General features: G+C 40.0%; 1 protein-coding gene across 3 annotated transcripts in view; it reads right to left on the bottom strand.

Moving 5' to 3' along the window:
- Positions 1 to 14178, bottom strand: part of pcbp4 (poly(rC) binding protein 4) — a 33123-nt gene that overhangs the window by 7436 nt on the left and 11509 nt on the right. The window contains exons 2-9 of one of the 3 annotated variants that reach the window (XM_035657435.1): positions 12377 to 12561; positions 12142 to 12165; positions 10774 to 10806; positions 8724 to 8840; positions 5233 to 5364; positions 3206 to 3334; positions 1880 to 1954; positions 603 to 674 (exon numbers count right to left, since the gene is read on the bottom strand). In XM_035657435.1, the coding sequence (XP_035513328.1) occupies positions 603 to 674; positions 1880 to 1954; positions 3206 to 3334; positions 5233 to 5364; positions 8724 to 8840; positions 10774 to 10806; positions 12142 to 12165; positions 12377 to 12484 (690 nt within the window). In that variant the 5' untranslated portion in view covers positions 12485 to 12561. Of the gene's footprint in view, positions 1 to 602; positions 675 to 1879; positions 1955 to 3205; positions 3335 to 5232; positions 5365 to 8723; positions 8841 to 10773; positions 10807 to 12141; positions 12166 to 12376; positions 12567 to 14178 lie in introns of all 3 variants that reach the window. The other 2 variants (XM_035657434.1, XM_035657436.1) reach the window with 2 other exon arrangements.

The following is a 14178-nucleotide window of genomic DNA, read 5'->3' as shown; positions in this document are numbered from 1 at the left end:
CTATCTATCTATCTATCTGTATTTCTATAGGAACACTACAAATTAGCAATAATAATAACAATAATCCAGCCATTTACAGCATGAGTGATCTAAATCGTGAACCTTTATATGTCATTAACCACAATTACTTTTTTTTTTTTTAAATCTAGGGCTGATTTGTTGGAGGCTGCTGTTCCCATTCTGATATTATGACAGTATCTGCTATTGCTGTCATGGGAGGAATATTCCTAAAGCCGAAATGTTTCTGGTGCAGAGCTAGGCAGGACTAAAAAAGACGGCAGAGCTGTGTTGGTGGTGGGTGATGGCATCGTGTTTCAGGAGGGGTTATAGCTCTTATGACAGGGTAGAACAATAGCCGCAGCTTACGCTCAGCTGTTGTTTTTAATGCCTCATGCCAGATGATGGACTGTGTAAATTTGGACATGCCACACAACCCCTGCTCTCACTCACCACTCAGATCCGCACTGCCCTGAAACTCATTCCTGTGCTCCGCAATCAAGTTTAAGAACATTTGAGAAATGCAAGCTGATTTCTGGAGAGATTTTTATATTCAGAGGACCAGTGATTATTCACAGACTTCACATTAATGATTGTCCAGTTACCTGCTGGAGGTCCAGGCCACCCTGGGTGACTGAGTACAGAGGGTGGGGTGCAAATTCTGATGCCTCAAACACCTACAAACACACAAAAGAAACAAAAAAGAAAAATATGTAACTCATTACTAAAATATTTTCTTGTTTATGAAGTCCAGACAGTCATTATTTTTGCTATGTGTGATGATTATTGAGAGTAAATATGTGCTTACCATGTGGAACCCTCCATGGTAAATTTGATGTAAAAATAATGAATAAAAACATCCAATTTAATTTTTTTTTCTGGGCTTTTGCTGCAGATCAAATTTAGTCTGAGATGGGCTCTGGAGGCTGCATTTCTGACACTTTAACACACACCTAACAGGCTTATAGGCCATGACTCATCCGCAGACCCTTTCCCATTCCACTTCATTTTCTCCTCTGACAAATTATATAAACATCCGTTATCACTGTGCAGCCTTCATTAAAGCCATCTCCCACTGACCAGGACCTCGCCCAGAGTTTAATTTGATAGCTTATTATGGGGAATATCAAAAACACAAAGCCATTCCATAAATTGACCAGAGTCTGAGGCAGCACAAACAGTGTCAGAACTGCTGACAGCTATGCAGAATATCTGGCTGCTGCTGTAGCCAGAGGAGACGGCAGGTCTCCAGTCTCACTCGCTAATCTTGTGACTTGCTCCATGGGAGGGTGGATATCTGTCCCTTCTCAAACAGCGGCATCCATACCACTCAACCCCACCCTTACACACACACACACACAAAACATCCGATCCCCCACCAAGGAGCACCTACATGAGTCCTGTTTCACCACACAAGTGAGCCAAGAACTTTAATGAAAAATTTGATCAATGGTAATCCCTTTCAAACATTCTCCAATGGCCATTTCCAGTTGCATGTTAGTTGGGAAGTTGACGGTGTCAGCTCCAAATGCCAATCCAGTGTTCTCAAACTTATAGCCCAGCTTACAGTATGGCTCTAGGGATGACGATATTGGTCTGTTGGTCAGTCCATTAATTTGGTCCACACTAAAATATCTATACAGCAACTGGATTTCCATGAAATATTGTACAGACATTCATTGAGCCCCGAGGATGAATCCTAATGAATTAGATGATCCCCTGACTGTTCAGTTCTCGACAACTACGGAATGCTATTAAAGATCCAGTGTGTAATCTAGTTATAGGTGTATAATCACCTGAATATAGGAATTGTTGTGTTTTTGATTTTGTACTAATGTATCATGCTATAGGTAAGCAACTTATGTGGTAAAATGTCTCTCACCTGGTTCCCCGCGATGAGGACTGTTGCTGGTGAGGGGCTCGGCCGATAGGGGATGGTGGCACCCTTCGGGGGAGACTAAGGAGTCAAAAACAGGACAATAAATATTTATCATAAATCTCAGAGCCATGAATAAACTCTACACATCCACCCTGAAATTACGTCAGCACTCCTGAGAGTATAGCACTAAGTGCAAATGATGTTGAACTCCTTGGTACATTAAGACACAATAACAATTAATGATGAACTAAACTGCTAATGACAGACATTATTCCCTTCCTTGTTTTTCTTTTGATAATATTAGTCATTCATTGAATAATTGAAGCAGTGTAGTGAGAGTTCTTTGTGGATAATAACTCTTGAGCTTTATTTTGCATCGGAGCTGCAGGCTCTGCAGTGGTTTGCGCTCTGGATAAATCAAGCATCCACTGACAAGGAGACATTTGAAGATAAAATTCTTCAAACACCAATAGGAAAAGGAGATTATACAGTGTACATGACACAACACTGTATATCTTATCGAATAACTGCAATGTTGGTGATACTGTTTTTGGATTTAAAATGTAGAGCATCTTTTCTGTGGGAGCAGTCACAGCAATTTCTTTGTATAACTTTGCATAATTTAAATCTTGGAGCCAAAAGCAAGAAGCCGCTGGTACAGAATCCTAATGAAACTTGCAAGCCTTTGAAGAAAGCCCTGGAAAACTGGATCAAACTAGCAATTAGTCAGTCAGGTCCAGCTGCAGTGCTAAAACAAAAAGGACTTGTGCACTTCCATGAACACACAGGGAGAAACTGTGCTTGGGGTTGTTTTTCTCTCATCTCCTCCTCGATTTTCTCAAGAGAGCTGTTGTCTAAAGGTGGACAGATTTTGCTGCAGGCCAGTTTGTTTTCTGTTAGCAGCTTAGTTTCCTCTCTAACAATACTGAGCTCTGACCTGAGAGCTGCACCTTTTGACTCCATCCGATGTCTTGCCCAGCAGATTAAGGCACAGAAGGTCCAAAAAATAAAGGAAGTGTGTGCTTTCTTGATATTCACTCTGTTAGGTGATGATTATGCTTCAGAATCTGTCTTCTGCAACACTCTGAATCTAGTGGACTTCTATGCAACACTGTCATGGGTTTAGCATTATGTAAAAAAGAAGACTAACATGGCCTACTAAAAATGCATTAACTTCTGCTGTAGTGGAATAGAGAATGACTGCATGCTGGTGAAATAAAAACATGCATGTCAACAGCAATTATTTCCTTCACGTAGCTGCAGCAGCAGAGCTCTGACAAAATGTCATCTAGGTGTGTGGAGTAAAGAGAGGAATGGTACGCTTCCTACCTCCAGGATTACTGTGCAGATGAGCTTGACACACTGGATTACAGAGTCCTGATTCCCAGATATCGTCACCCCTCGCTCAGTGGAGTTGGGCAGCAAATCCCCTGCCACCTGTATCTGAGCTCCGGTGCTCTGCAAATGATAGGGGTTTTAAAAAAAAGATTAAGTTTGATTCTGGAGATAAGACAAGTCGTGATTACACTGCCATGGCTCCTTTCCGTGCCTTCCTGCTGGCTTTGCTGACCTTATATTACACCACCTACACTGACAGAGACCAACTGTGCTCTAGTATGCTTAACATCAAGTCCTGTCAATTTAGAGACAAATGAAAAGTCACCCATGGTCAGTAGACGTAATTCTCTCCATTTTAGCTGATATATTCCTAATATAGCATGTCTGCAGGCAAGAAGGAGTGCTTTTTATGATTTATCTAAATTGGCTGATGTCTGACAGACTGCAGGGTTTTGGAGGCCATTTTTGAACCACACACATCACAAAATGCTTCTGTAACTGAGCATGTGTCCTGTGGCAACCAACCAAACAAAACAAATCTGTAACTGAAACACATTTGGGGTATGAACAAGACAAGAAAATCCGTCTAACCACAGAAAATCGACTGAATGCCACTGCCGGTGAAGGTAAAAGCTAAAATGAGGGAGCCTCTATTTGTAGATCGGTACAGATCTAAAGTTACAATGTCGGACATCTCTGGCAACAGATCTGATGAATTTAATCCTAATGTTTCAACTGAGCCTAAATGTAGTCAGGAGTTTTTCCCTTTCAAAGTTGCCACTGCTTAGTCATACTGTGTTTTGTGTTAAGTGATCTATCTGGACTACATTGTCTCACTAATTTCCTGTCTTAATATTCTAAATCTAATTTTAGTCTGGCGTCAGCCTAAGTGCAGATACCACCACTTTGGTCCACACAGAAACATCTTAACTATTGGATGGATTGACATTAAATTCTATACAGAAATTCATGGTGCCCAGAAGATGGACCCTAATGACTTTGGTGATCTCCTGATATTTCATCTAGCGCCATTTTTCACTTTGGTTTTTTGATCCAGAGCCTGCCAAACTAATGATGTCCCGATCAACCTCAGCTGTACCTGTTAATTAGTCCATTTTAGCATGTTAACCAGCTAAACTATGAGGTAAACATAGAAAACATTTTACCTGCTAAATATCAGCACATTAACAATGACAGTGACAATCACTGTGAGTATGTTAGCATCCTGATGCTAGCATTTAGCTCAAAGCACTGTGTACAGCTTCACAGAGTCACTGGCAGGGATGCAGACTCATCCAGAAGTTGTTATTCACTACCTATTAATACTGCTAGTGCATTTTTGTATTTTTTATATTTTATGTAAAATCTGCTTCTAGTTACTCGTCTTGAACTCTAATTCAATTAGCATGTTATGAATTAATAATTAAGTATTCATAAATCCATTATTTTATACCATTTTGTTACTGTAGATAAATATGATAATATGACCAACTATTAACTATTAAACTATTTTGATCATCGATTAATTTGGATAATTTTTAAGAAAAACATTAAACATTCTCTGATTCCAGCTTCTTAAATGTGAATATTTTCTGGTTTATTTACTCCTCTTTGACAGTAAACTGAACATCTTTGGGTTGTGGACAAAACAAGACATCACTTTGGGCTTTGGGAAACACTGTTTGACATTTTTCACCATATTAACTAACCAATTAATTGAGAGAATAGTCGTCAGATTAATTGACAATGAAAATACTCATTAGTTGCAGTCCTTCTGTAATTGCAGTGATTCTGAATAAGTGCATCTAATACGTACCTAAAATGTGTTAGTCCCAGCAGGAGGACTTACACTAATAGGACAAAATAACACAGCAGGGCTGTGTGGAAAATGAGATATCTCTGCCTTCCAGCTGCAGTTTTTTCCCTCATCTCCAGGAACAGATTTGTTCTCTTCATATTTCAGTGTTTGACCAGCCTGTGCAGCGAGGATGGAGGAGATTTGTGTTCTGGCTGCTCACCTCTCTGATCTCCTTTATTTTGGCCCCTCCCTTCCCGATGAGAGAGCCACACTGGCTGGCAGGGATGACCAGCCGCAGGGTGACTGGTGGCTTGGAGCTGATGGTGCCGTTGGCCACTAGCGCAGTCAGGTCCTGGAAGAAGATATGTGCATAGGAAAAAAATGTTGTGAGAGTCAACAGGAATAAAAGAGGAGAGAGAGTCCCAGAGGACATGATCAGGCAGCAGGGGTCAAGGTAGAAAAAGTGGAAATAACTCCAACAATTAGGACTTAACAGGCGCTGAATTTGAATTCAGCTCATTTTATTTTAATCTAACCAGACATCAGGTTCTTACACGTTAATTAACTTGGCTGAATGTTTTGAATACTGGAAATCAAACAGTAAAACGTGGGAAATTGAAATCTCCCCAATTACGTCATGTCATGATGAGCCAAGTCAACATATCACTGCTCATTAGCATTATCCCAAAATCCAATACTATGAAGACCAAAGCAGGCGCTATACTCATGGTTTGGGCTGAACCGATTACAACGCAGCTATGCTCAATTTCTACTGCATCAGAACAAACTGACAGAAAAAGATAGGGATCCACACAGGAAGTGGCAGGTGGAGCTTTGGGTGGGAGGCAGAGAGAGCAAAGAGCAATCCAGCATAATTAACCTCTGTATCTGTATGTTTCAGTATGTATGTAGTCCAGTCCAGTGTGGGCTCTGAAAAGGCTGTTCAATCATTCATATGAACTGCTGAATTCTCCATGAAAGGGGAAACATTAATTGCAGCACTGGTGGTGAGCAAATCGTGTTTTTGAGCTTTTCACTGCATAAAACTGAGCAAGAATACATTGTCCACATGTCCTTCATGCTTCAGCCTAGTCACTTTGGGATTTCTTTCTAGTGAGCTTTTGAAAACAACCGAATGAGAAGAGTCAGATCCATGTAATATAAATACATATACACATACACATTAGTTTACCATTATTTTGATTTGCTTAGTCAAAATTTTGATATTTTGGGACATATACTTGTGTGTTTTCTTGCTGAGAGTTAGATGAGAATATTGATGAGTAAATATGAAGCTGCAGCCAGTAGCAAGTTAGTTTAGCTTAGCATAAAGACTGGAAACACTTTGCATGGCTCTGTCCAATGCTAGAAGAGCCTACTTCTAAAGCTCACTAATGAAGATGGTATATATGCACAAAAAACTAAAATGCAGTTTTATGGGTCTTTATGCTAAGCTAAGCTAACTCTCTCCTGGCTCCAGCCTCATATTTAAATTCACAGATATGAGAGTGAATCCAATCCAATTATACATCATTATAAAGGTATCCAACTTCAAGGAAATAAAATTTAATAATACGACTGACTTATTGAACAGTCTGTGGATACAATTAAAATGTAGATATGCTGCTAACAATGAAAATAAAAGCTCAAGAAAAAATTGGTGCAGAATATGTCTTTGTTATCTATATGTATTGTATGTATTTGTAGGTTTAGACACATTAAGTATTTGGCTCAAGAATCTCACTGAATTAATGACTGTTTTTACAGTGCAGGTAGCAAACATCCTGTGTCTGCTGTGCTGTGGGTGGAGATTGAGCTTTTAATTAATGAACAGTGTGTCTCTGTGAAGCTTTGAAATGTAAATATGCAGCGCTGTCTCTCTTCCCATCACAGTTCAACCCACAACAAATGTGTGACAGAATGCAAAGCACGCTGCATCTTTCTGAATGGTTTGTCTTTGCTATAAAATCGGCAGAGTTAAGAAGGGACAGTGTGGATGTGTAACCTCAAGGGATTTATATATACTTATGAGGGAAACAGCATAATGTTTCCAATAACTATGAACTTTAAAATTTGAAAAGCATTTTCTGATGTGGCTCTTGTGTCTCTGTGCTCCGTGTCTATATTTAGAGAGGCGGATCAGGCTCTCTGACGTCTTGTCTCATTAGAAGAGGAGCACACTGCTCATCTGTACAATCACAAGACTCTGGGCGTCATTTTCTAGATTTGATCTAAAAATATTAACCACATCTTAACAGCGTTCCCGTTTTCTGTGCCATCGTAACAAAAATAAAGACTTTCAAAGCAAATTGTCAGAAATAAGACTGGGGGGTTACACAAGCAATGCTCACACAAAGAATTGCTGAGCTTAAATCCCTAACGCATATTGGCTGGTGGGATAAGGACTCGAATACAGAAAGCTTATGTGGCTTTTATGCACGTACTGCCTCGACACCTGGGAACAAAATACATGTATGATACTGTAGTTCATTTAATGTGCTATTTGAACATGTTTTTCGGATTATCAGATCATCTAATTTGCATAAATGTGTGTTTTTGCACTCATGTGGCAGCAGTTGTGGAAAGATTTCACTCATAAAACAGAAAACAGAAACACACACAACTCACACAAGTGATCAACCGCCAAATGAAAGGACTGAGTGATCCTGTGCTCTTGTGTAATCATAAACTACTGAGACAGGAACAAACGCCAAGTCTAATACTCAGTGGCCTAAAAGCTGATTATTCCCCTTTGTTTTTAATTAAAGGTGTCAGACATACAATAACTCAACTATGGTGGAAGCAGCGTGCAGTGGGTCAGCGAACATGTTGCCATGGAAACACAAGTTTCAGGGTTGAAAAGAGGTGAGTGTGAAAGATCTTTAATGAATACTGCACTGTGCTCCCTGCCAGCGTGTGTTTACTGAAGGCTGTCGACCTGAGCAGGGAGCACCTGTTTCCTTGCCAGTGTCTGCTGTGATGCTAAATCAAACGGCTCTCATTCCACCATATTAATTAGCGCGGTGATGGACAGTCACCATGGGCATTGATGACATGAAGAACCTGTCATCTATATCTCATTAGTAGACGATGAGAAGATATACAAATCCTTCTCATTAACAGGTACAAATTACCCTTTTTGTGAGCAGACTGAATGAACATGTGTTGCCCAGTAAAAGAATAAACGTGTTTATGTGAAATGGCCCAACACATGACTAACAGGTTGCTGTACGACACACATCACGTCATTCCACTCACAATAGTCAAAATTGATTTACAACAGCAGATGAATCCACTTATGCCAAATTTTCATCTGCAGTGTAATCTTATCTGAAAGCACAGCAAGTGCTATGAAACAAAGCTAAAAAAATTTCCTTCCATCACTTCAGTGTAGAGTATAATCGATAGTGATAAAAGCACATTAGTGGTAATGTTGAGATGAAGCTTAGGAAATGATTTCTTGTAATAACGTGGCAAAATGGCTTCTTGCACTTTTCCACCTCTCGAAAACAAGTTATTTTCGCTGCAGCAAAACTTCGATAACTTTCTGATTACACTCTGATTGGTTACCTCTGTAAAAAGACCTTGGGAGTCCTCCTATCTTGGTTTACATAATGAAAAATTGTTATGATTGTGATGCTTTTTTATGGGAGATGATGACATGACCTGATTTTACTGGCAATCAGTGGCATGCATTACAGTTACATTTACCTCCTCCAGTTTGTATGTGATCATGGTGAAAGCTCTGAAGACGCAGTCTGTGGAGCCGGTGATGGTGATGATCCTCTCTGGACAGGAGCCCTCTGAGATGTTGACCCGAGCGCTGCTCTGTGGGTACAGAAGTCATTAGGTCAGTTAATGGTCAACATTAATTGAATAGTTTGACATTGTGGGAATATTTGCTTTCTTGTCGAGAGTTAGCTGTTCGTTATGTTAAACACGATGCTACTGTACAGCCAGCAGCTGGTTAACTTTGGTTAACTTAACAGCTAGAAACAGCTAGTCTGGCTAGTTGAAACATGAAACAAATGAGATATAACAAGTTAGTTAGTGAACTTAAGTGCTGCTGGTAGGCTGACTGTGTTACTGTTACTGTTTCCAGTTTTTATGCTAAGCTAAGCTAACCCCATCTCATGCCAATTTCTTGAATTACAAGAAAAAGGACTAATCAAATGAAAATAAACAGAAAGAAACCGCTAGCCTTGCTCTGTCCAGAGGTCCAACAGATAGCCCCTTTAAAGCTCACTAATTCACACATTTATAGTTTGTTAGTTTAAAGATCCCCTCTAGACATTTCATTCATTTTAACATGAAAATAAATTGCTTTTCACAAAAAAAAATTCAATTATCTTGTTAACATCTACTACTTCTCCTTTATAAAAATCCAAAATCTATAAATGGACCAGCTACTGTACAAACATGTCAGATCAACATAGTAGACTCTATGGAAGGTGATCTGAAGCATTGCTAGCTTATTCTAAGGTAACGAAAACACAACAATTCCAACATTCAGGTGATTACATACTAATTAAAACACAGTTATGCATATTATATTCCATGTGTGCCAGTAAACCTGGACCTTGAATTATCTTGTGGTTAGGTTTGTCAGCATAGTTACACTTGGCGGAGACCTGCTCTATACAAGAGCACACATAAAGGTAGGAAAGTCAAGAGACATGAGGTAAAGCAGATAAGACTAAAAGCTACACAGGACATTTCTGTATCGCAGACTGACAATCTAATAGAGTTTCTCCTCGGGGCATTGCCCTCAGACCATCAACCTCCCGCCCTCCGATCCTTCCATGTTGCATTTCTATGTCACATGAGCAGAGACAGGAGGACAGTGCTGTGACCCCTGGGACATTTTCTCCAGTCACTCCAGTGAGTCATGCTCCCACTGTGACTGTAAGGCCTGGGGGGTGACTGACAGGATGAGTCTCTTAGAGTTGGGTGGTAACAAAAGCCATAACTGGCTGGCTGGCTGGCTGGATGCATGGATGGATGACTGGTTTATCCAGCAGCTCTGCAGGACTGCATTGTCCCATGACCTCACTATTCCTCTGTTTATCCTTCTGCCTCATAAAGTACAACATAAAACCTTAGCAGCCAGTGAAAGAATCAAACATACCACCACGGTGTCAGCCTAATTACTTTTTAATACACAGAGTTAACCAAGCGGCATTAGTTGGTTGCACCCTTGAGATTTATAAAGAGAGAATGGAGGGGCAGGAAGAGAAAAGGGAAGTTTTTTAAGCAGGAAAAGAAAGAGAAAGGGAATTTGGTGAGAGAGCAGCTAGAGGACGGGTGGTGAATGATGGAGAGGGAGGATTTAAATTGAAAAGGTGCCGTTATTGCCCAAAAGGCAATTTGGACAATGTACCTGTTCTGTATGCTTTCCAGACTCAAAGCTCCCAAACAGGCAAAGAGAAGTGAGCTTTATTTTTAATACATACACCTGACAGAAAGCCGGCCCAGTATTAGACGACTACTGAGATTGAATTATGTTTCCTCTCGAGAGTAACCCACTGGACTTGGTAAGTGGTCAAAGACAGAGAAGGCGAACAATAAAAGAGACTTGGTCGGTTCACGTCTTAGTAGAAGAAACAGGGAACAAAATGCGCTTATTCCGGATGTATGACATGCTGACACGCACTCAGCTAGTCACTTAAAACACACGAAATCAACAGCAAGTAACATAACTCGCTACATCAATGCAGATGATGAAATGTTGTTTCAAAGCTCTAAATTATGAACACTGTACCTCTTCTCGTATTCGTTTCACCGTCTCTCCTTTCTGGAAAAGAGAAGATGAAGGAAAGCTTTAAACAGAATCAAATGTGCTTCGTTTTGAAAAATACTTACATCTCAGTGTCCCCGACCTCTAAGTGAAACCTGTCATTTCAAACCACGAAAGTCTGACTGGAATTTAGCAGAACAAATTTCAGCTAGAGTTTCAGTGTGCAAGGTATTGCAGTGATGTCCCTGCACTGCTGTCTCAAAAAGATATCAAATACATCTGTGCGTCTGAAGGGGACGTACACCTGCTATAATGGCTGTATATGCAGAGTGTGTGTGAAGACCTCCTGCCACGCAAGAACATTATGTCAGACTGTCACACGGCAGGACATCCTCTGCTGGTTTTTAGATTGCTTCTTCTCCTGTCCCCCATTTCCTTCTGGCTTAAGTCCACCCAAGCTGTCACACCTCTATTCACACCTTAATGCATCCACTTCCTTTCAAAAACAGTACCATCTCACACACTGGGCTAATTTATGTTATATTCTAGGAAAACCTATTATATGTGGTCCATTGTGACTCTGGTGCCGCTCTTCTATTGATAACAGAGAGATGAGAAATATGCCAAAGAGATAGGAAGGGAAAAAAGGCTTGGAGGGTGGAGTGGCAAGTTATTAGCCCAAGTACTGCAGATCAAGTGCCTCTCTCCGTCGAGCTGCACAGCATGTGCCAAGCTCATCCCTCTGTTTCTCTCCTTTTCTCTTCATTCTCTATTTTCTGTTAGATGTTTTGATTTCCGAAACACACTGTGACATCTTTCTTTCCAGCATTCTTTATTTTCGACATTCGCTTATTTTTTCTCCCTGTTCTTTTTCCTATTGATGTCTTTTGTAGGTGTTGTATTACAAGGCGCGATTGCGGGAGCTACTAAGGCAACATAGAGCAGCCAGGCCCTTCCTAACAGACACTTAAAGTGCCCACAAGAGGCCAACAGTAATATGTCTTAGGAGCTCAGTTTCAACAGGAGGCTTGCAGTCAATGCACTAATGTTTTTGTTTGATGGATTACTGTGTTGCATTATGGGTGGTGGGGGTGGTAGCAAGGTCTTAAGAGGGTTGGTTCAAGGCAATTACATTTAGGATGGGGATATTCAAAACAACAATTCTTTGTTAGGGGGCTTTGAGGAAAATTATTCGATAAAAGCGTTTGTGAATCCACATAAAAGGCTTAGAACAATGGATAATAACTATATATTTACATAAGATTAGACACAGATGTGGCTTTTCAATACATTGACCTCATCTAATCAAGGAATTTCATTTTGTTTAATATGATTAATATGTTTATATAAATGCAGTATTATGTGTAGTAGAATAAAAATCAGAATTCTCACCTTTCCTATGATGCTGCCAACCTCCTAAAATACAGGGGGATAAAGGTAATTACAAACACTAAATACAATTTACAACAGCAAAAACATTTATAATCTTTATAGTAACATTTCATTACTTATTAACTCTTTCAATTTACGGTATATTATTTACGAGGCTGTGGCAAATCTTAAGCTTAAGAGAGCCCAGAGTGCTGCATTCATTCAATCATAAACAATGTGAGTGGGAGGCTTGTACCTTTCCGTGCATGAGCAGTCGTAGTGTGAGGGTCACTCCCAAGCCCCCGTCTCCAAAGTCCTGCTCACAGTTCATAGTGATGTGGGAGTGGCACGCAGGGAGACGCATGAACAAGGCTCATTCGCTGGTCACACAGTCAAACGAAGGCCAGCACTCGCTCTCTGACTCTCTGTGATCCTTCAGTGCTGCTCTGAGGGGAAAAAAAGAATTAAGTTGAAATAAATTGTTTATTTTTTCAAAAGAATTTGCATCTCTATTAAACTAAAGAAATGTATGAATCAGGTCATGAACATATGGATTCATGCTCATGCAAACACGCCATTGTTTCACAAGATGTAGACTAATTTAGTGTCATTATTCACTGAACATTATGTGCCACTATTAAAACTTATAGGCATGTTCTAGTTCTAGTTCTTTTCTCGGAAATTGCCTGCTTGTGTATCTAACTACAATGTTGACTGAATAATAATTTGCAGAGATCAAAGACATTCAGATGAACAGAGGACAAATCAAAGCTGAAATCAAACACATTTATACCACTGAAGGCCTTTGAAAGCACACTGAAATTTCTCTGTGAGGAACTTCTTCATTAGCTCAATGTAATATTGATGGTGATTCACAACAAAGTCATAATGAAGACCATTGTGTGTGCAGGATATTGAACAGAAGCACCAGCAGTGTCAGCGATGTTGCATCTCATCAGAGCTTTGGGGTCCCAACAGACTGTGGATGGCCACTGATGGCTAATACACTATTTTCATTAACTGACCACCAGTTTCTCTCACAGTGAGCAGAGTGACTTTTGAAATTCGATGCAAAAAAATGTCATTTCAGACAAGCATTAGATTCATGCAAATTCAAACGGTTTTCATAAAACTGAAAATGTTGGTTTTATTTACTCCATCACAGTCACTCAGAGAGACAAAAAAAAAACACTGTTATGGGGAGCCAGAGCAGAATTTATACACAGACAGCAAATGAGAAGCATCTGACCTGATCCCAGAATGACAATGTGGCTACAGCAGCTACGTGCATGTCAGTTATGTGACATACAGTATAATGATTAATGAGTGGGTCACCTGGCAGCTCACAGTTTCAGCATGATGTGTATAATTAGTTCATGGAATTATTTGTGTTTCCTCTTGATTTCTATTTGCTTACATGTGTCAGCATGGACAGGAGAAGAAGATAAATGAATATGCCGTACATAAATATAGCTACACTGTAGATGCTGTGTGATTAGCAGAACTTAAAGGATTCCTTATCTTTTTCAGAGGACATGACAACTGCTTACAAAGGCTGTAACTAACGGTTATTTCAGCTGATTATTTTCTCAATTAATTGATTCATCATTTGGCCCATTAAATGTGAGAAAATAAATGCCTTGTTTTGTCCCATCAATGGTCCAAAACCCAGACGGAGTTTACTGTTCAGTTCAGTTTATTGTCACATAAATCAAAGCAGCAAATCCTCACTCTGGAGAAGGTGAATCCAGCGAGAGTTCGACGTTTGTGCTTAAACAAGACTAAAGCTGCCAGTATACCCTGCTTTTTGGATAGTCAATAGCTTCAGAAACCTGCTCCCCCCATCCAGTGTCAGATCAAGAGGGGCCGTATCCAACTATTTCTGTAACATTTAACAATCCAACATTCACAGCCACTTCACTCCACACTGTCATTGACCAGCTGTGTGGAGGTGAGAAAGTCATTCTTAACATTTTTCATGAACGTCTGATTGCAGCACTATGAATGTCTAAAAATGTGTGACATTATCCCTGTATTTAAACAATACTGTATAACAGC

This window comes from Morone saxatilis, unplaced genomic scaffold, assembly GCF_004916995.1.
Source record: "Morone saxatilis isolate NCDOM2014 unplaced genomic scaffold, NCSU_SB_2.0 Contig15, whole genome shotgun sequence".
Classification (NCBI taxonomy): Eukaryota; Metazoa; Chordata; class Actinopteri; family Moronidae; genus Morone; species Morone saxatilis.
The sequence above is the reverse complement of the archived record's forward strand: the minus strand, read 5'-3'. Positions and strand labels throughout refer to the sequence as shown.